This window comes from Athene noctua, chromosome 1, assembly GCF_965140245.1.
Source record: "Athene noctua chromosome 1, bAthNoc1.hap1.1, whole genome shotgun sequence".
In the NCBI taxonomy this organism is placed as follows: domain Eukaryota; kingdom Metazoa; phylum Chordata; class Aves; order Strigiformes; family Strigidae; genus Athene; species Athene noctua.
Genome location: NC_134037.1, coordinates 69,313,867 through 69,337,473, shown reverse-complemented (window position 1 = coordinate 69,337,473; position 23,607 = coordinate 69,313,867). Strand labels below are relative to the sequence as shown.

Genomic DNA, 23,607 nt, shown 5'->3' with positions numbered 1-23,607 from the left:
TTAGAAGGAATGGACATTGTTTAGCCAGTTCTGCCTACTTGAGTTAAAGCTCAACCACTTTTTACCATCAAGGCTAGCAGGGGACAAGGGGAAAAGTGTAAAGGAATTGCCATAACACTTCATAAACAGCTTATATGTGTAACTGAAGTCTGTACAGATCAATTCTTAGTTGTCAGGGTTCCGGCAAGAATAGCTAGGAAGCAAGCTGTGGGGTTTTTTTTATTTCATTCCAGAACATCAAGTTAAATTTTCCTGCTGAAATCTATGCCTTGCTTCAGTTTAATAAAGCAAGCTGCTTAAGAAAAGAATAATCGTCTTACAAACTTCTATTTGTTTCTTTTAGTTGTCATTATCTGACCTTTGTAGATCCATCGCTAAGCAGACCTGTATATTGTTAATGCAGTAGCAGGAATAACATCATCAAGGGAAAAGACTCTTGGCTACTCGTGCCCTCCACTTCCCTGAGAATCCCCGAAGGCAGGATGGACAAGTCTCCTGCTGCACAGGTACTTCTTACATGGTATGTTGCTATAGTTGATGCATGAGGATCACAAACTCTTCCAGTTTTCCAGCAGTTTGGCAAACTTGGACACCTGTGGCAGGCAGCTACCTCTAACCCAGCTTTTGAATGAATGCAGCTATGCATATGTCTTCATTAGCCATCTGATGACCGGGTTCTGGAGAGTTTTATGCACAGGGACAACATTTCAATTTTAGAATGTAAGAAATAAGTAAGAGCTAAGCTGCATTTCAAAGCAAGAGGTGCATTTTTACACTCTCCAGACATTTCAGGTCCCTTACAACACTTCATCCCCCAACACTGCTAGGAGGACAGGTTTCACTGGAACATAACACACCTGCATTTACTGTGATGGAATTTAGAGATCTTAGTTCAGATCAAAGCCCTTTGCTTCGAAGGTGGAGAGAAGAAAGAAAGGTAGGTTTGGAATCCAGTCTTAAGAAAACACTGTAGTCTGAAATGTACTCCAAGCTTAAATGACAAGAGACCATACCAACCCTTCACTGACCTGGTCAAACAGCTGTTTGCCTGTAGTGTTTGGCTGGATGGCAAACTCCAGCTCTGCATCCATAGTGACAACTCGAACATTGATCTAAAGAGAAAAACAAAAAGCATTGTTTAAGATGCATTGAAAGCTATTTCTCAGCGTTAACACAGTACTTTGTGTACAATACAGTCTCCATGCTTTGATGCACTACTGTAACCTCTAGAATATATACACTTAAGCCCCAATTAGATTATCACACCAGCAAACTTAATTGGAGTACTGACTTTGCTGTCTTATCCAGATTGCTCTGCAGGTTTTCCTACTCAACACAGGATTGGACTAAGCTTCTAGTTAAATGAGAGGGCATTTTAGAGTTGACCACTTCCAAGTCTAAACCCCCCTTGGAATAAGAGCTCCTGCAAGCGCACAGCATAGCTGCCTGCAGGCCATCCCTTGGATTATGAAAGGCCCTAATGACTAAATTAAATTTAAGACTTATAATTTAACTTCCATTTATATTAGAGCTGGAATTAATCTGAGGTTTTAAAGGCAAAAGGCTGCAGATTATTCTTACAAAGCAATCAGCATTAACCCAATAAACATTCATTCCTTCCCTGATAAATATCTACTCAGCACATGAAAACAGCAGTTACAGGTACTGAATACTACCAGGGCAAGAGTTCACTAAGCTATTGCTGTTAAAGAAAAACAACATAACCAGATTTACTGCCATGGCAGAAGCATACTGCAAGAGAGGCTACTACTGTATGTAGAAGTCAAGAGTGTTTAATGACTAGAAAAAGTCTATTAGCAGTTAATCAGGAGGCAAAAGGAGCAACTAAACTTGCAGGGAATAACATAAGGACCAGTTAAAATGGCAAATCAGAAAAGGATTATCTCCAACTGTTCCAACTACAGGAGACTATATTGCTTGCAATATTATTCTGCATCTCAAAAAAACCCCAACCCCAAAACAAATTTTAAAAAAACAAACTGGGATGATTGTGTAGTATAGTTCTACTAACAAGTAGCTTGGTATTTTAAAAGAAAGAGAAGAAAAAGTGGACATGTAAATACAAAGCCAGACAATGCTACAGGCAGATAAGATTTCATGACAATTTCCCAACATTTATAGATGTCACATCACAGAAAGCCAGAGCTAAGAGACCAGGAGAGACTGCTATACCTGTGGCACTGGTGCCCAGCACAGAGGCACACATTTGAACAAATGAGAGAAAGGGGCAGGAGAGGAATAGAATTACTACAAAGCTTTGACACTGCAGCAGTTTCCAGCCACTTGAGTATGTATATTTAAACTCTAGGATAAATGTCAGGTAAAACAATATTACAGCTAACACAAAACTGTGAATAAAACAAGTTGCCACAGATAAGTTTTAGTCAAACATATCAGAAAATTTTGCATTCCTTTTTTAGGGAGACAGGAAGGCATCAAGTGTCTTTTAGCCTTTATAGAATTATTCCTACCTCCTGTTCTCTCAAATGACCAAGGACCCTCATATAGAAAGATGACTAAAGGCAGTTTCCAAATCACAGAACCCCAGAACTGAACCAGAGGAGATGACTGCTTAAGTGTCCTGTCACTTTTAAGCTGTATTTTTAAAGCAGTGTCCTTTAAATTTGGAAATTAAAAAAAAAATTTCTCTAAAAGCAGCAAGAACGGAACAAGCAAGGAAGGTCTCTGCTCCTTTTCCCCAACCAAAAGCATTCCAAAGCATTTGGGATCCGTAATGGAGCATGAAAGTATACTTAAGGCTTTCTGCCTGTGCCTTAAGAACCAAAAGTTTCCAAGCAGTGTTACCAGCGTAGGAAGGGAAGGGAAGTTCAGATACCAAATCCTCAGGAACAGCAAGGCTGCAATTCGAAGATGTGACCTTAAAAAGCTCCTGTTGCTTAATCCCTCTCAACAATAAATCCCTAATCATATTCTAATCCTTTTCTACTCCCTCTAAGAAAACATATGCTCAGAATCCGCAGTTTTGTATTGTGCAAGTTATTTGCATTTCTGCCTGAAACACTGTGGTAGGTGTAAAATTAAGTGTCACTTTACAAGCTAAGTGCTTCCCTCTCCTTACAAGAAAATGTGCTGGATGTTGGCTGAGCACAGAATTCCAGCTGGTATCAGTATACTCGTCTTTTATTCTGTGTGCTTAGTGGTTATTTGCTAGGAAAAAAAGGTAAACTCCCTAGTCTAGGGGAATATGCTGTATTACTCCAACCCTAAAAGGCCCTTCTGGATACATCCTCTTCCTAAAGGGCCAGATACATAGCGAGCTATTCAGCGCTAAACCCATCTACCTGCTACATTTTTTAAGAATCATTTTAGCATTAAGACCAGAATTGAATCTGATTCAATCATTTAAAGCCATGAGCATGCAGGAACATGGTTACTTAGTTATCCAAAAAGCTTTCAAGGGCACTTAGGGCATGTGGTAAATGTTAATTTCTGTGTTCTTAAAGGGCTGAACAACCAGGATAAAGAGGAATTCCCTGGTGTGCCCTCAGACAAGCTGCTAGCCACATGGCAGGCAGAGCAAGAAGAGACAGGGCCTGAAGCAGTTGTCACTTCAGTGAGCTGATGACTGCCTGGGAAAATACTTTGAGTCTCATTCCTGCCATATTAGTCCTCTTGCAATCCTTAACCTTGATTTCAAGAGGAACATAATGGTTTTAACAGTGTTTCTAAACGGATGTCCTGCAACTACTCCAAACAAGCTTTTAGCCACCGAGAAGCTGGTAGTGAAGCAGGCAAACAGAGCTTAACCCACTTGATTAGACAGTCTGAAGAAACCTTGATGTCTCTTAGGCTGAAACAATCAGTTTGGCATTCAGCTCAGATCACATGAAACTCCCCACGGCACCAAAACAATTAAATGAAAACCCAAGGTGTTAATCAATTCAAGACACTGTTAGGGAGGAAAACAGAAATTAGTCTGGGTTGTTCCCTATCAGCAACAAAAAGAGCAAGACACAGTTAAGACAACTTTCACAACTGAAATCCTGCTTACCCTATATAGGCAAGGCAAATAATTTGTAAATTTCCTAGCAAATCCTGGCAGTATTACAGGACAAAATCAAAGCCATAACCAAAAAGAAAGAAGTTTTTAATTGTTTCAGAACACAGATGTGTGAAGGGGGAAGAAGAGAACATGGCTGTTAAACATGAAATAAGGAGTTTTAAATGCACATAGCATGCTAAAAATCCTAGACAGTAAGATGTAGCTTCCTTCTCAACAGGCCAATGCCATAACATTTCATGATTATACTTTTACATCCAAGACTAACATACTTAAAATTAATGACAAATAGGGCCTTAGAAGGTTTGCTCATGTGTACATGAACATCGCAGAACACAAGGTTTTCCTCTTTCCCTGTCTTAGGATGCATAAAATTGCTGACAAATTTGATCCAGAGGGGAAAAAACATGTTGTTGAAAAACCAATGCCATTTGCATTAAAAGGGAAAAAAAAAAAAAGACGACTGTTCAGGATAGACTGTAACATGTTACCTACATTTCCAACTGGGACAAGAGAGTGGAAGTAAGATGAAAGACAGAATAAAGAGAACTTCAGAATATAGTTTAAATAATTGTAACACTATGAAAAGTTCTTGTATTAGAAGTTACAGTAGTTAGAATGGGACCTTCCTTGGTTTAGCAATGCCCTCAAGTCATGCATTTGTTCTTACTTTTTTTTTTCTTAAGACAACATCTCTTCAAACACTGTCAGTAGCTCAATTTATGGGAGACTGCAGCCTTTCAAAGACCATGCACCATGCAGTATCTAACTTGGAAAAATAAAGTGCCATTTGGAAAACATTCAGAAAACACTGTCGCTTAAGGAAACAACACACTGCTAACCAGCTGAGTGCCAACATCACCTCTGTGTAAAAGCCAAGATCTACATAGGAACCCAAGATGACATTGCCTTTCCAATCCCTTCCTCTCCTAAACACCCAGTTTCCAGGTATGGTGGACACTATGCATACACAGGTAATTTTTTTCCTAAAGTTGCCTCTTGAGCTACATACAGCCTGTTGATCTCTCTGGTTGCAGGCAACATGGTACCTTTAAAGTTAACCATCCCCCTCCTGATATTGCAGCTCTGCAGCAAAAGATCATACACTGAAGGGGGAAAAGAAGGCAGAACAGAAAAATCCACAGCTCACACACACAATAAGCCATCATGGATATTTTGCATCCTGCTGCATGATATCTAATACTCCTTAAGTTCACTTGCATAATAAACTAGTTCAGTGAAACCATAAAGTTGTGCAAGTCATTTAAAATACCAATTTATTTACAGTGAATACATAAGATAAAGGGCAGTAAATACCAACTTTTACCCGTATACACAAGACAAACCAGTACTTAAGATGTTGCATATCATTATCATTATGCAGCTCTAAATGCCTCAGACAACGCTCAGGAATGTTTTCTTCCTTTTTCAAAGGATGGGTAAAGACCAGAGTCTCTTTAAATAGCAGGTTTACAAGTGCAAATGGTAGTGAATTATCCTTCCAAGTGGTGGCAATTAGCAGTATCAGAGTGGAGAAACCTATACAGGCATGTCTTCTTCCTTCAGTCACTGGATGTCTGGAAATCCCAGGCAAGTAGCTAGTACAGGTAAGCAGATCAACCACGTTTTGAGGTGCCACATCTGAAAAGCACATACTGTGAAAAACAGTAGGCAGGTCTGTCAAGGTTTCTTGCACATAGGCAAACCAACCATATGGACATGCTTGTGCTGAAGGAATAAAGCAGTCTTAAAAAAAATAAGAGAAAGCAGTGGTATTAATACTATTAAGAAAGCAGTAGTACTAAGCATGCACCTTCACTTCTGCAGGTCTGCTCTTCCACGACACAAGCAGTAACTACTATTGTAATAACTAACAGACAAGTTTTTTGCCCTGTGGTGCAATGCACCTGCATAGACAAAGTAATCTCATTTCAACCTTAGCAATCAAACCTGTTCATAGATGTGTGTAGAGATTAGGTATCTGGTAAGAGGAACGGTAGTTTCACACAGCAGCATCAGAAGGGCACCGAAACTGCTCTCTATTCTTCCACCCTCCATGCAATAGTGTTTGTGGTTCCAGGCCCAATAATAAAGAAAAACATTGTGCTAGCTAATGGAGTAAATGTAGTCTCAACTCCTGGAAACTATTTCGGGAAAAATTTCAACTTTGATTAGGGAAAAAAGTCCTAGATGCTCCAGAGCTCTGAGCTGACCTGCTAACACTTCAGCGTCTTTATTTCTCTATCCTCTGCAAGTCAACTGCTAATGGTTCAGAGACTGTGGAGAGGACAACTCTGGGAGGATAAAGTAGCACAAACAACCCAATCAACTGGACAGATAATAGTGCAATTTCTTATATTATTCTTCAGTACTTATGAACACCAACATGTCCAGAACACAGCACACTGAACCAGTTCTGTTTCTTCTTCAACAGAATAACCTGTCTGATGGATCAAACCTCATCTAGTAACATGCTTGATGTGGTCCCATATGACAGACTAGGCATACAACAGATCCGAGCCACGCGAAATTACAACCAAATGACAAGTTGTGCACCTAAACTCTCCATAGCTTCTGTCAAAGCTGGAGACAATGTCATGAATATCAAACAAATGATCAATTCTATTTGCTGATGCTGGATTGCCAGAACATGTCTTCCCTCCCAGCTTGGCTCAGCATCTTCATCTTGCTGGAACTACTGTAGGGACACATTCTCACCTTTTCATGACAGGCCAAGATCTTGAAAGCGAGATGGGAGTGTGGCAGGGTGGAGGAAGTAAGAAAATGCAGTTAGGTATTCTCACAGTTCCTGGAAGACAGAGTGCCTTACAAATTCACAAACACCTAGTCAAGAATGGAAAAAGAAACTGTGTAGAAGGACAGGGCTAGAATTCGAAGATCTTAGTAGGTCTGAGAAATAGTTACAGGTGTTACACTTGGAGAGGTGATGAAGAGATGAACAAATTACAGGCTTGCAAACAATGGACTACAGCCGGACTGTAGACAAGGATGTGGTTTATTATAATCCCCAGAAAAACACTGCATTTCCTGGTGCAATGCTATTGCACAGAAGAAAAAGAAAAATTACATTCTTGAGTGTATTTGTCACCAGAAGCATTACAGAAGGTGACTATTCTGTTCAGCTTGCCTGATGACTTGCCAGGTGGAATGCTGTCACCCAAATTTGAATGTTCCTTTTGAAACTGTGCAAGTTAATCAAGGAAAGTCTGCACTAATCTGCAGGTCAGGTGTTTTTTAGATTGGTTGCAGGTTGTTTGGTTTTAGGGGTTTTTTCCCCCCCCCCATTTCAAACTGGAGTTGACATGGCACTGATCTCTTCCAAATGTGAGTTGTCTGAAACATGAAGTGTTTATAGAGAAGACGGCAACTTTTAAACCCACAAGGAGAAAAACACCAAAAAGCCCTCTTATTTTGCAGGCTGGGTAACGGGAAAAGAAACAATAATTGCTGGAGTGGTAAGATATTGGAATACTATATAACCACTTGCATGCACCCTTCAGGCAGGCATGTTCAAGGCCTCTCCAGTGCTACATTTTTACCATTTAAAGGATCTCCAAGAAGCTAAAATAAGAAGGCAAATGACAAACATGCAATTTCTCTGAGGAAAATCTGATTCCTGTGAGTGGAAGAGTGATGTACAGCACAGCACCAAAGAAAGCCTTGCAGTAGGGTCCACACACTCCTCCCCTTCTACCATGACAGAATCCTTTTGCACTACCTGCCCAACACCTAGCATTTCAGATAGGGCAGTGACAGCACAGCAAAACAGTCCTGAGCATTCCCTTCCACACTGCAGAGCACACAGTTTGCTGACAAGAGAGAAAACAGCCCCATCAGTTCACAAAAGACGAACAGGGGACAGCCTCATTGGCATCCCCTTGACTGCACAAGGCAAGCTTACTGCACCCATTCAACCGACCCAGTTTCTCAGCATACCATGTTAAATCAAAAAGACCCAACTGGGAACTGAAGGACAAGTTCCATTTCAAATCTCATTGTCTTACAGCATTGCTTCCTCACTGTGAATAAATAAGAACATTAAGTCACATTCCACTGGAATTCCTCCGAGTCTATGAAGCAGTTATGTACTGCTGCATTTGTGACAGGTAAAATCAGAGTTGAGTAGGCTGGTCTTTGTTCCTTAAAACCTTGCTCACCTTCCCAGGAGAGGGGGAAATACAACTCTAGTATATAATAATATAGAAGATAGTAATTACTTTAAGTTGTCCAGCACAGTTGTTAGCCTTAGCTACTAGTCAACTTTAATGCAATAACTTGTATAACATTTTTTTTTTTTTGGTAGTAACCCTCAGTATTTAAGGAGCAATAACAATATCAGCTATATTTAACTGAAATTTCTTAAGTTTACTCAAGGCAGTAGGAGCCCAGGTGCTTGCTGCTCATGTAACATGAAAAAGCCTTATAACAACTTATGTGGAAGTTTCTTCTGAAGAGAGAAAAAAATACTTTGAGGAGAAGCCAAGAATAGTTCTTGAGCAAAATCTGAAAGCTAGACTCTTTTGGATGAAGTAGGGTAGAGGGGTTCAGGTGGGCAGGGAAATCTTGAATACCCAGACTTGGGGAGTCATCCAGCAACTCCAGTTTTAGCAAAGCAGGTTGAATTTTCAGAACAAACTTCCCCTTCCCTACCAGCATACACAAACAGATCACAAGAAAGTCAATCCACTGAGTCTGGTTATGAAGTGAGGTCACTTGACTCTGAGATAGCATGAAACCTTCCTTATAGTTAAACATTAAAATAATCCTAGAACGTAAATCCAAACTTTTTAAGCTTACATTTGCAGAAGAAGATGTCATACTAAATTACACCCCTATTTCACTTTCCTTAACCAAAGCCTGATATATCTTCTGCCAGCATATAAAAACTGCATAGCAGACATCTGCGTGAAAAACTGAGGAGCAGTCATGGCTGTAATTCTGTTCTTTATATTTGGTCAAGCAATAACACTCTGCATGCCAGAAGATTTCAATGTAGGTGTGGCAAGTGTACACGATACTGCATCTCTGACAGCCCTGGTTCCCAAATGCCTAGGCCTCAGCCAGCCTTCCAGCACTCTCCACCTCTGGTCAGCTCTGTGCAATTAAATCAGTTGCTCAGTGAAACAGTAAAACCAAGCAAGTACTCTTTCCAGAGGGGGGGGGGAATCTTTCTCCACTCACCAAAGTTTTCTCAACTCTTTCATAACAAGCAAACTGCATCATTCTGTCTTGAGTTATGAAGAAGTTGAAAAATTGAGAGGAAGAGGCCTTTCTAAAATTTTATTTATTTTTTAAAAATATAAAATTTACCTATGGACAATCCTATGTTTTGGCAAGACACAAAGCAATGCAGTTTAAGCCTGAAAGGGAACCCAGATGTTTTTTATACAAAACACTTTCTCCGACTTTCTGTGAGGGATATAGGAATGGTTTACTCTGAACACAATGTTAGGAAGCAGCAGGAGGGTCTATGGTGCTCTGTTGAAACATCCCCTTCAAAGACTCTCCGATGCTGTGCAATACTCCATTAGCATTGTCAGAGTATCTGTGTACAAGCAGCAGTCTGTTCTTTAAAGAAGGAACACACAGGCAGCGACAGGAGGCTCAGAAGAGCACTGCTGCTTGGATGAGCCATTTGCCCTCAACGGATGTTAGGATGGATTTAGGAACACAGACTGCAGCAACAATAGGTCCTTTGTACCTAAAGGATAAATACAGAGGGAAGCTACAGGCCACTGGATCAAACTCCTTCATACACAGACTGTTTTATAATGACAGCTGTTGCATCTAATTAAACATAATGAAGTTGTAAGACTAAGGCTTTACACACCAAGTTTAAAGCCGCACAACCAATCCTCAAATAAGCTTTATTTCAAAAAGTCACTCAGAGTCCAGAATAAATCAGATCATCTTTTGTGGTCTTCCATCAGAAACATCAGCATAGGGCCAAGTTCAGATACTATTAAAGGTTTAAGACCACAAGTTCTATTATAATTTCAGAGTCTTTTAAACAATTTAACATCTCCAATATTTATGTGAATCAGCTACATAAAGTATTATACTTCTGCAATCCCTGTAAGGGAAAATAAAAAAATAACTGAGTATCTTATAGACTTGATCCAGAATACAAACACCATTTCATATCTCTGCTTGGCTTTCTCATTTGGCACACAACAATTTATGCAAAGACTGAACTCCACAGTACCAAGTCACAACAACAGGGGCAGGGTCTGAAGGCATGAATAAACAAAAGCTGTTAATAGCCTCAGAGCTGCTCCTGAATCCAAGCACCAGTACGGGTGCCTTTTATTCCAATGTTTATGCAAAGGCACAGCTTCTAGAGAGGTATGTGCATGGAAAACCCAGAGCCATTCCAAATAGTCAAAAGTCTGACAGATACTCAGCTGGAGACCAGGCAACAGCCTGACAGGACACAGCTCTCAACACTTTCAAAAGACCCTGTATGAACAGTAATAACACAAAATACAATGATCGCTCCTCTGAGGTGGAAGAGCAGCACATTATATTGGAGCAGGGTGGGCTGTATGAACACAAGGAGAGTCTATGACTTTCTCACAGGACTATGCCCTGAGAGTTTAATGGTATCAAGAATCAACTGCTGTAGAAGATTTCTCCACAACTGTACTCTTCCCAGATGGAGACATCACAGGATGCAAAGCAGTATCTTCTTCAAACGTGAACTGGAAGAAGCTCAAGGATGTTCAAAGGCATGGAATAATTTTCATGCAAGGATCAACTAAGCTAGTTAGGACTTCTCAGCATGGAAGAAAATTAACTAAGGCTAGGACATAAGAGTGAGTTATATGAACTCATGAGTTATATGAACAGGGTGGACAAGGACTACATGTTCATTGCTCTACCAACAGAATAACTACAGGGCATCAACACTGAACAAGAAAAAAGTTTTTCAAATAATGCTGTAGCAAGGAGTTTTGTAGATAAGTTTCCAAACAACATGAAGGTTATGTAGGACAGCCTTTGTTAAAGCATACTGTGGATGCTGGAGTTCACATGGTTTCAAGGGGAGACCGGACAAGTTCACAGAAATCCATTCAGTAAGTCATTATATAGGAACTTTCAGCCTCCAATACCTCAGCAGCTCAGAGGAAAGCAATGGTGCATATCTTTGAAATACTCTTTTACAGGCATCAGCTTTTGGCCTGGTATACTATTAGGCTACAGGGGTTTTCTGCCTGACCTAGAGTAAGGCCAGCCATGTTCTTATAGAAGTCAAAGTGCAGAATGAACATGAACTCCATTTACTTAAGGAGAAATAGCAGTGTAACAAGTCACACAAGCCCCAGTAATGATGCATGTTAATTCTGCATTCTAGATATGAATTCATTTGTCAAAGAGGGATTTATTAATTTGATATCCTACCCCTTCTGCTTGAACTGTTCCATAATCAGCCTCTTTCATTTTACCTCATGGATTTTGGTAGAATGTACCACATGGCATTTGTGAAATTTATGAGTGGGACTATGTGATGTGCTCACCTTCAATAACTAGATAGCCTGACCTACATCCAATACACTACAACACATAACACTTCCCAACAATGTACTTCGAACAGTATGTAACAGGAGTTATTTGCTCCCAGATAAAGGTAGGTCGTCGCAAGTCCTGAAATGTCACCGAAGCACAGAGAAATTGCTCTTGAGAAGTTATAGATCATACATGAAAAGTGATCGGGAGGATCAGCAAAATACCCCTTTCTGACCCCTAAAACAACTTGAGGGCTTTCAAGATGAAACTCTTCACAGGTCCTTCACTATAGAAGGGTGATGGCAAACAAATATGCAACAGTGATTCCCAAAGAATACCCTGAGCACAGTGGGGACAGGAAAAGCAACTTTGAAAAATCTGCCTGCACAGCTGCATCAGTTTTTAAAGGGGAAAGCTATTCTCTTCCACAGTGAGATCACCAAATATCAATTATGCAAATCCACCCACCAATTCACACCACATACTTTATGTACCAGGAACTTTCTATAATCACTTTTCTCTACAAAGACAAAAAGTTAAACAAGCTAAGCTTTCACAATTAAAAGTGTATTCAGCTAGATGTTAAAGAATAACTTTAGTTCCCACAAAGAACTCTGAAGCCCAGATCTACAGTATGGCCTTCAAAGTCCTCTACTGGGCTACACAGGCTAAACTCAGGCACTCCAGTGCAAATGAGAGATTCTTTAATGTCTTCTTCAGGTAGCAGGCAGCTCACAGTCTGCTCCATGCATGCAGTAGTCTCTCAGCAGAACTGAGCCACTCCAGACCCATTTCATAAGCCTGCTCGATATTCATCAACTGGCTGTCCATCCACTCACATCCCCAGAGGAGCCTCTTGCACACATTCCACACTGAGGTTAGAACAACCACAGCAAACATGCATGCTTTCATGCAAAAAATCAAGGGAGGAAGAGATGGTGATAGCGATGCCTCTGAGTATTACACAACAGCTAGAGCACTTGCTCATGAAAGTTGGAGGGAGAAGCAAGTACACAATAACCCTCGCTCAGGGCAATTCCACACTCCCTTCTCAACACTAGCAGAAGGCTACAAACCTTGTCTAGGGGCGCCAGCACCTCTTCCATTGTACACAGTAGGTAGCCAAATACAAGTCCATGGTCATCAAGTAGTTTCTCTTGCTTACTCAAACAGAAGATGAGAGTCCTGCTTTTTAATTCTTAGACAGCTGACAGTATACCAGGTACTCATCAGTCTCAGTTGAGCACATGGCTGCTACTCATGCTCTCTCAAAGATGAGAGCAGATGCAGATAAGTTAGGTGATCTTTTTTCCCCACTATGAAGTAGCAACTAGAAAGAGAAAAAAAATCTGGATCTGACCAAATGAGCAATATGGAGGCAAGATGGTTAGCTGTTAAACTGAGCTACACCTTGTTTCCAGCCTCACATCGCAACAACTTTCTCCCTTTCCTAGGGGAAAGGATCCCATACACTGCTCAGTAAAAGCCAGATACTTCAGTTGCTTCTGCAAAGAACTGTATGTCTCATCTCACAGGCTAAGTGTTATCTAATGCTGAAACCAGGCTTCAAAGCAAGCACACAACACACCTAAAATACATTACTTAACACAGTGTGCAGTGTGGTGCAGTGATCTTAGGCAGCATTGCCTTCCTTCAAGGTCAACTGAGTGATTATGGGATTTACAGTGTGCATAAAGCTCTTTGGACACAGAGTGCCAAACAAGAACAACACTGAATTTACTGCAGGAATCTTCAGTGGCCATCAATAAGTCTTATTCTCAAAAAGTCCTGATGTACCACAGCTTTTTTTTTCATGGACAGAGGAAGACGTTCATGTGGGCATAGGGAGGGAGAAGAACAGGAAGGCTTATCTCCCTCCCTCTGCCCTTTAATAAGGCTAAGAAATTCTTTAAGTAGCGACTAACATAACTGTTAACTCCCTCGGTTTCTCTGCAGCAGGTAACATCCCAGAACAAACTGCCCTCAGAAATCCTTACTCAGCTCATGTGGCAATTCAGGTTTTTGGCACAATTGTGAGCTCATTCCCTTATAACTTGTCATCTATGAAGTACTCCTTAAATTTACTATTAATAGAATTCTCCACCTTCCTTTTGCAGCTATGAGTGGAAGTTCTTATATTTGGCAAATGGAAGCTTCCTTACGTTTCCATTTTGCACCAGAGTATACACCTCCTGGTATCAAGTACACCATATCCCAGATCATCTTTTGTACTGCAAATGGCGCTTATAAGGAAAGGATAAAATTTTATTCCTGACTAAATCTATAGCTATCCAAAAGCTAAGAGTATTAATTAATTACAAGCACTTAAGGATATGAAAAAAATATTAATTTCAGTCCAGTTATAGCAATATGCTGTGAGGAACTCAAAGATAAAACTACTTTGTGTAGTCAGAAGATACACAGTCAAGAATAAATTGGAAAGATCTGGGAACAATTATTATTATTTTTTTGTATTTAGAATAAATTCCTGTCACTACACTTGGATCTCTTTGGACTGACTTATCATAAACTTGTCGAATTGTAATGCAATGATCTGTTCACAGACAGAGGTCTGGCAGAAGACTTGCATGCTGTCTTCAAGTTATTTTTTCAGAATTCATGTATATTCAACATTAAATAGGTATGAAGGACTTGTCTAACCACTTAATGCTTCGCACACACTAGCACATTATTAACACAGGGCTGGGAAAAACCTTGAGTCATCAGTTCCAATTGCCCACTCCTACAGGCAGCAGTATTAAATTGTGTCCTTGTCAAACTTTTCTTCAGATATGTTAGGTCTTTGAATAGTCTCCTAATAAGACAAACAAGGAGGGAAAAAACCCCTACCACACACACAACTGCTCTAATGTTTAAAAGTCTCTTAAACCACAAATTCTGCTTAAAGTAGTTCTTACTCCTCTTTGGCTTTTAAATCCCTCCTTACATTTTACACAGGTGAAGGAAGAGGTAACTTGTTTAATCCTACCAGGCTAAACTAGCCAAGGACTCTCTTATCATGAGGTGGCTTTCTGCCTCTAGTCATCCCAAAACCCTTCTCTAGATTCTGCTTTGAATGCGTCTCTCCTGGACACAGGTTAAGTGCAACCTCTATTCAAAGAAAGATCTCACTAGCACCTTCTATTAATGCTTTCTGTTAGAGAAACCCTATGCATTACAGATGACATGGACAACACGACAGTCATACTACCACTGATTAATCCATACCCTTGTAACCTATACAGTGAAGGACCACCTTCTTCCCTTACCCCTACAAGTTTAACTATTGCAATGGGACCTTATTACCCCAGTCCTTCAATCCCCTTTATATGGTGGCCCTCTGCATCAGTAATACCTTCCCTTCAACAGCACGGCATTAGCAGATTTTGTTAGTACGCTCAGCTTTCTGACCACAGGCCATTAGTAAAGGCATTAAAAAATGGTGCCTCTGGATATTTTTCACTTGTATTTTCTCTTTAGCACCAGAAGCTGTTTGACTGTATTTACTACTGTCCTCTCTTTACACAGTTTTTTATATATGCACACAAGTTTTAAAAGTTCTTGTGTGGCACTACATCAAATGTTCTACTGTAAAGCTGACTTCATTTCTTGTGAAGCTTTTTCTCCTCAAGAGGAAAGAAACTAACAAAAAAATTAATCCACCTTCAGAAAAGCAGTAGAGAATGCTGGTAGGTCAGATCGAATTAACAGGTCTATAGACCAGAGATCACATTTCCCCCTCCTTCAGTAAGTAAGGTTCATTAGTCCATAGACATGCTGTTCTAGCTACAATTATTAGATTGGTTTGTTTTGCAAAAGGATACAATTCAACTAAAACACCATCCATTCAGCAAGTCAAACAGAAATAAACTAGTAACATGCATGTAGGAAAAACACAGAGAGTGAACAGACACTCCAGTAATGAGAAGATGCAAAGCTGGGCAAATAAGTTTATTTAGCATTTCACTCATTTCCAGATAACATGGCAAGATTCGGACAAGATGACATCTCTTGCATTTCCTGACATAATGATTCACCACCTGTGAAGCCTAATGAACCACTGTACAGAATAAATGGAAATTATGTATCTGAGCCGTCCATGAACTCCCAGCCATAAACCCTTATGAACTGGGTACAAGTTATATATTTATAGCTTACCTCAGAGATCTCTCGTTACTTTGTAACTGTCACATGTGGCAAAATGTCCCTGTTAAATTATAAATAACACTTGCCTATATTAACAAGCATATTTATTTCAGAATTATTTTCTGAGCTGTTACTAAAATTTATTCTGAGCATTGTAAACATGCATCAGATCCAATAATTGTGATTAAACATTACCAGAGAATGTGGAATACAGTTGGCTTTCTAGCACTTCACTTTGGTACTCAATTAAAATACAAAATCACTAAAATTCTAGTGTTAACAGACTTACTATTTGTTTACTGTGAAAGACTAAAGTACAAGCATGATCTGTAAGCTTTGTGTATGCATGTGTAATTTTTGTTAAAACAAAAGTTTCATATAAAGGTTTAACTTGGGAGGGTGCTAAAATTTTGCTTTCTGTCATCTTAATCTCCACTTGTAAAAACAACTGATAACCAGTGTGTCAAACTTCACCCATAGCAGCACAAAGTCTGCCAAGCAACATCATATTTACTTTCAGCATGCAGACAAGACACATGTAAGCAAGCATACATAGTAAGTGTATAGTATCCATGTCAAATACCCATCAGAAACTAAAACTGCTTCCTTGTGCATCCCAAGAGTTTGTGCTATCATTCCTCATGCATGCCGAAGGCTGTTGTCACGTTTGTCCTGAGCACAGTTCTGCCTCTGGAGTGACAGCTTTACATCCTCTCCCCCTGCTCCCTGCAAACTGACAGAAATCCTCTTTAGCTGTATTAAGACCAAATCCAGTCTCAGTCTGAAGCAGCCAGACCAAACAGTGTGTTTTGCTAAAATAACCTCTATAAAACTCCTCTTTCTGATTTACAGTAAGGTCGCAGTTAGCCCTACTGAAGAGCAGATTTTTAATTTTTTTTTTAAAGTGCTTATATTGTACAAACTATTGAGAGTCTTCTACATAAATCCCAGCCAGTAGGTCACATCTCAGAAATCATTACTATAACTGTCCTTCCCTAGTGGAAGGTGGTTTACACCATCCACCTTTGTTATTCACTGGCTAGTCAGTCAAGAAACAGAAAAAACACCGTCTATGAGGTAATATGAACACAGTCATGCCAGGTAAAAGGATGAACACTGCTGTATTATTATTTTTTTAAGAGATTAAAGAGTTTTTCCACACCTATCCACAGCTTCCAATACGACTTATTCCTAAACCAGATTTCAGATTATTCTGACCAGAGTATTTCGAGAAAGCACTCTGTAATTAGCAAGTGGCTAATAAGACAAGGAGATCATTCACATACTTTTTATATCCATACTTTGTAAATTATGTATTTGCTCCCCCAGTTGCAGAAGGGTCCTTTCAGTATACATTTTTATATGCAGTAATTTATCTTCTCCTACTGATGAAATACGTTCAGGGAGATTGAAGATTTAACAGGTCTTAAAAGAATTAAGCAACTTTTTTTTTTTTTAGGTTTACAGAAACTGCAATGTAAATTAACCTAAGCACACGGTTTTTGAAAAAAAAAAAAATTAAACTAACTTTGATGTTGGTAAAATATCAGTTGCTTATTACCATGAAGATAAACTTGTTTACTCGCATTTCATAGCGTGTACCTAATACCCACATAAGTTCTTCACTGCACTTTAAGAAATATTGCCTCTATTGAGAATAGATAGCAACAAATCTGTTCCGATTATGCTCTTCAGAGTTCAAAGGTGTGTCTGCTCCAATAACTGCCCAAAGCTTTGCATTAGGCAATTGGTTCTTCAAGGAAATTCTCCTTTCTGACTAGCAGGGTAGTAACTGACTTTAAAACAGAACAAGCAAAAACCCACTAGAAGATCGGAGGGCGGTGGTGGTGTAAAGAAAAAGAAGTCAGTGGAAAAGCTAGTCAAGTTTGTTCAATTACAAAAAAAACCCCACAAACCAACAACAACAAAAAAAAAGAGGTTTTTGATAATGACTGGTAAAGTTCTTACTGTGGAGAACTTCATTAAGACCCCCTGGCATTTAGCTTTTAAATGACAAAGGGGGAAAGAAGTTTCTCCGACGTTTACAGACACATACACGTCTCCTGCGAATACTAAATGGAAGAAGGCAGGTCAGCCCTGCCAATCTCTGTAAGTGTAAATGTGGCAAAAGCTCTTCTTGTAAGAGTTGCTCGGGAGGTCGGTACGTTTCCAGGACGGGAGTATGGCAGAAGACGCGGTAATCCACCTCTCAAGCAGGGCTCCCGAGGCTCCTTCCCCCGATCCCGGCGGCGGGGCGGGGGAGCGGCGCCCCTCCAGCCCACCCGCGCCGGCCGGCACCGCTCCGCGGACGCGCTCAGCGCCGTGAGCAAGCCGCTCTTAGTTACTCCGCCGGCTTAAATTAGTCGCCGCTTATGTGGTTCTGGAGCGCCTGCGTGAGCCGGGGGTACCGCGGGGAAGTCCTGTGGCCGCCCGGCCGAAAAGCCCCGGCCCGAGCAGGTTGGGCGGCGGCGGGGAGTTAGGCTCAGCCCGGGCGGAGGCGGCAGGACCCCGCCAAAAGGCCACGCCGCAGCCCCGGGAGGCGCCCGCCCCGGAGCAGACACTAACGGCCGGCAACGGGCGGACCCCGGTACGGCCCCGCAGAGCGCCTCCTCCCGCTCCCCGTACCCCGCTTACCGGCTTCGGCATTTTCGGGGCTGTTGGTGCGTCTCCTACTCCCAAGACAAACGTTCACGCAGCGGCTGCCTCGCCCCAGCCGAGCGTCCTGTGAGGAGGAGGAAGGAGAAGGAAGAAGGAGCCGCTCCTGGCCCCAGCGGCAGCGCAGCCCACGAGTGCGGCGCCGGCCGCCCGGCGGCAGTTAAGTACGCAGGTGGGGCCGCGGCGGTGACTCACAGCCGCCGGCCATTACCCGCCGCTCCCCCCGGCACTTTCCAAACGCGGGACCGGCCTCGCCCAGCCTCCAGGCACCCCCGCCGGCCTCACCTCGACACCCCCACACGCTCCGGCCCCCCCCCCCACCCCGGGGCGCGGGGGGGGCCTGGGCCCGGAGCCCTCAGCTGCCCCCGCCCGCACCTGCCCCCGCACCTGTTGCCCGATGGTTGGCGGGCAGGGACGTCGATGGCGGGCCCAGCCGAGCCGCGGTGGGACCCCCCGGCGCCGTCTCGTCTCCATGCCGCTCACCCGAGAGCCCACGGCGGGGAGACCCTCACACCCGCCGCAACATGGCGGCCGGGGCGAGCCCCGCTGCCACGCCCGCACCTGCCCCGGCCGCCAGCCGCAGCGGGGGCCCAGCGGGCAGGGTCCGGCCCGGGGCGGCGGGGACTGCGTTTCCCAAGGCAGCGGAGGGCTCGGGGAAGCAGAGGAGGCAGAGAGAGGGCATCTGGGCGAGGGCTCAGCCCCTGCCCCCAGCCCGCGGAACGAGTTAGTGTTTCTTGTAATGGTGGGCAACGGCGCTTCCTGGGCTGTATGGCCAGGCCGTGATGGTCGCTGTGTTCCTTGAAGTCCAAAGGCGGTAGGTATGAACACTTAACAAAACACAGGATTGCTTTGTGCATTAAAGCACCTTTTCAGCAATGGCAGCAAGAGACAAGTTGGAAAATCCATCTAAATTCAGAAACTAGAAAGCAAAGAGTACACTTCAGCTGACCCTGATCCTTTCATGAAGCCCCCAAAAAGATCATGCAAGCAGCCCAACAATGTATAAGCATACAAAGATAATAAAGTCTGTGTCTCTGCCTCTTGTTCCTTCTCCCCGTTCATCCATGAACACACTCCTGCAGATAAAGTGTCTGTCAGCTCTGCAGGAGCTGCTGGCCTCCCACAGCATCTCCTCGCTTGGCTGGGCGCAAGAGCACATTGTATTTACATAGTCATGGGCAACGGCCTGTAGGACACGGCTCTTCCGCCCTGCCCGCAATGGCATGTCGCTGAGCTGTGAGATGAAGGAAATCGCACAGCCTGTACCCAGGCTGCTGTCGGCAACATCCCCACTTCAAGCAGCGTCTGGCTGTTTGGTCAGAAAAGGCATAGGATGGGAACAGGGAGGCACACAACAAGGCAAACAACAGCCTGCAAATAGGATGTATATAGGGCAGGAGAGGGCCTGGGAAATATCAAGGGATGGTAACAAAAAGGACAGCCCTAACAATACAGGTCCTGCATTGGAGGACGTCCAAATGGGGTCTTCCCTCAAAGAGTCCACTAGGCAGCAATGGGTAGTGCCACATTAAAATAACCATTACTGTGTCAAGTCTGTGAGAGAAAGGGGAAGGGAGCCAAGTCAGAGGCTGAGAGATTTCATGGTTATATTCCTTTCCTGTTGCATGATCCTCAGGGATTAGAGGAGGCTTTACCGTCAAAACAGAGCCATGGGGGTGGCAGCTTGCAACAGCAGGTAAGAGTAGTCAAAGCTGAACAGCTTCCAAGAAAACGGCCATGGGATCAAACACCTTTGGGAAACAGGTAGGGCCTTCGTTTTCAGATGAAACAATTCCACTGAGATGTACTTGGATCAGGTTAATTTAACATAATATGATTTATGAGGAGACTTTCTATGCTCTTCTCTTAAGCAATAAGTTTATGCTGGATTCATGCCTTACTTGGTAGGTTGATACTGGAGATGGACCAGAGCAGACTATCACAGTATTTTGGACAGGCTGCCAAACACAAGGAACAACAGTTCCAAGTAAGGTGTGCTGTAAGAACCTGGCTTTTGCAGCTCTCACTCAGAATCTGAAGTGGCATTCGTGGATTTTTTTGTGGGAGGAAAAGGACAGAGATAAGAGATTTTCATTGCCTAGTCTTAAAATCCAAAACTAAAAAACTTTTAAAATCTAAAACTGTGATTGGAAAGAGGAAAGCCAAAACAAGTGTGTGTGTGTCTGCATACCCTAGAAATGGGGAATTGCACAGATCAAATGGGAAGCCCATTTCCATCCTGGGAGATTTCCATTCCCAAAATCCTTTCCTGTCCGTAGCCTAAACATGGGCTCAGAGACCCTGAGGCTCCATGTCAGAGTGATTCCATGTCGGATGATGCCTCATTTAATAGATCATATTCCCTTCAATGTCTTGAATCAGTCAGGTAAGTATTTGTTTCCATATGTTAGTTATATATTCAGGCTTAAACCTCTGATTATTTTTTACACTTACCATTGCTTCCTAACCACACAGACCCAGAAGCAAAAGGAATTTAAGTGACTAATAATTAAATGTGGCAACATACAATCTTTAGGTTCCTGTTTGCCACAGCACATAACCTTGTGCCATTCTCCCACAATCACCTGCAATACATGGGGAAAGGCAGATACATCAATGGTATCCATAACTACCAGCTTACTCAACACCACTCCACCCACAACCAACCACCATGAACATACTGAGTTTACACAGGAAGAATTGTCTTCTGTGGAAGGAACCAGAACAACTGCCACCTTGGAGTATCGGTTAGACCCTTTGCCTCCTTCTCAGGCTTTTGCCTTCTGCTACGTGTGTTTTCAAACTGTCTTGCCTGCAGAGCACGGTGCCTTATTAAACGCTCGGTTAGGTGGGGTAACAAGGTGTCTTTGTGACAGTACAAAACTCTCTTCTACAGCTGGGTCCCTGAGCTCCTTCCTTTATATTTCTCCCCTTACCTCCTCCCCAGAAAGATAGTAAGGTATGTAATGCCAGCCCCTTCTTCCCTTTTATACAGAAGCCTACTCATCCTTTGCAGGTGTAAACAAATCTAGCTATCCTCTCCTCCAGAGGGGTGGATGAAAGGCCTCAGTTCCCTGGTTTTCCTGAGAGTGTCCTGACAGTCAGCTTACTGGATTTTTGGAGCATAGGTGCTGTGTATAGTACTGATAAGCAGCATCTAAGAATGCTTACAGACTGACTCCCCTTTGGAGTCTGGATGAGGGAATATTGGAGCAGGCGTGAAATGGGAGCAAAGAAATCAACACCCATCAAGACAGCCTGACACAGAAATACAAATATGAAAAAGCCAGATACAAATGTAGAAGTTGGGAAAATTTTCACATGAAAAATCTATGGAACTTGGTTACTTCTAGATTTAGGCATTAGCTAAGCAAGAGAGAGCTTTTACAGCCACTTGTAGTTACAGCATCTTCAGTCAGACCTCACAATTAAGCATAAGACCTAAATCAAAATGAAGCCTTTAAATTACAGGATTAAGATTTGCTCTGATCCAGCACTTATTCTTAGCCTGCTTTATTAAGAGGATAGCATTACTAACAATTTACAGGAATTACTAAGGCAGAGGAGGTGATGAAAGGATCTCAATTGCTCAGCAGGTCAGTAGCAGAACCCAGTTTCTGTTTTCTTCTCTGTAACAGTTCCTGTACCTTACTGACCCCTAACCAAACTATGTCATCCTCATCAAGCCTGCCTTCCCTGTTTTAAAGAGAAGACCCATTTAATTTTCCTGTTCTTCTTTAATCTGTAACAACATTCCAACTTGATGTAAAACATTCATGAATTCCAGTATCTGCCAGAATTTTCTCAAGCAAGTCCTATTGCTATAAAGTGGCTTTTGCTTAACAGGCTTGGTGCCAGACAATTTTTAGTCAACATAAAACATCCTAAACCAGATCATCCTGGAACTGGGAAACATGGAATCTTGTGCCCTGAAAATACTGTTCTTGGTTGCTCACGCAAAATCAATAATCTCAGAGGCAGACCTGAACTGCCTATTTCTCCATATAGAAAGCTTCATCCAGATTCGGCACGGCATAGCTGGAAGAGTTTTGCAGCATCTCTGCTGGTTTGTTTGCAGTTTTACTTCGGGGCTTTTGTTACTAACTGGAAATCTGTAGTAACTAACTCTGTCCTCTTGACAACTCACAGACTGTTCATGTAGAATAGCAGGTAAAAGAAAGAACATTCAGTATAGTAGTTAAAAGAAAGGATGCCATATTCTGAGGCATGTTGTTTAGATTTAATGAGATTTGCTCTCATCTAGGACAGTCAAGAAGGTGATTTTCTCTGTCAATTGGCAGAGCTGTAGGAGGAAAAAGAACCATACGGTATTATTGACAATAGCTTCCTTTTCATTGTGCATGACTGCATAGGCGGCTTATTCCCCATTGTAGTTTCTGAAATTTTGGCATTGTAATTCCTGAAATGTCAGACTTCAGGAAGAGTGGCCAAGGACATGGAGAGTTCTAGTTCTGAGGGCTGCTTCCCCACTACCCACACTGAGCTTACTGAAAACCTGATGAATTCAGGTCAGAGTGCACCAGCATCCATTGACAAACGCACTGTTGACATCCTCTGGATTTCTTTTGAAGGGGATATACGAGGTAAAAGAGTGCAAAGCTTGTGCCTCATTTTCGGTTGTTCCTAAATGAGAAGCTGCTGCCAAGTTCAGTCAATGTTTTTTCCCAGTAAATGCGGGTTCCCACAAGTGGGTTTTTGTACTAACAGATGGTTAGGTGGGTTCAGGCCTGGAAATAAACCTCATTAAACGAGCCGGTGGTTACATGCTGAAAGACCCTTATCTTTACTTTCATTTTATTTTCCAGCTGCATCCCCAAGTATTCCCTGGGATTATCTGACCCTCTGATTGATCATCATGGAGCCCTATTGGAAACATGCTAGATTATGGAGAAATAGATATATATAATGAAGTTTATGAAGGATTATTTTAAAATGTGGTGGGAAGTAAAAAGCAGACAATATTTCAGGCTTTTATCTGGTTTGTTCTTACCCATCATAAAAGGAGAGAAAAGCTTAAAGGAAGATTATGAATATGTTTCTTCTCCTCAGCAAAAATTCTGAAAAGTCCCAAGGCCAGTTTGCTTTCAGTTCCCATGAGAGTTGTCTTAGTAACAACTCTAGTAACACATTCTTCACTCTTCCACAGGAAACTTTCACAGGGAGTGATGGAAGGAGCGCAATAAAATCTTCTTTTGGACTGAAACAAAATGTAATTT

General features: G+C 42.1%; 1 protein-coding gene across 2 annotated transcripts in view; it reads right to left on the bottom strand.

The window, feature by feature from the left end:
- Nucleotides 1-18,674, bottom strand: part of EZR (ezrin) — a 37,290-nt gene extending 18,616 nt beyond the window's left edge. Inside the window, exons 1-2 of one of the 2 annotated variants that reach the window (XM_074896475.1) lie at nt 18,350-18,674; nt 1,029-1,112 (exon numbers count right to left, since the gene is read on the bottom strand). In XM_074896475.1, the coding sequence (XP_074752576.1) occupies nt 1,029-1,112; nt 18,350-18,361 (96 nt within the window). In that variant the 5' untranslated portion in view covers nt 18,362-18,674. Of the gene's footprint in view, nt 1-1,028; nt 1,113-1,942; nt 1,958-18,349 lie in introns of those variants that run through there. The other variant, XM_074896477.1, reaches the window with a different exon arrangement.
- Between the last annotated feature and the right edge of the window lie 4,933 nt (nt 18,675-23,607).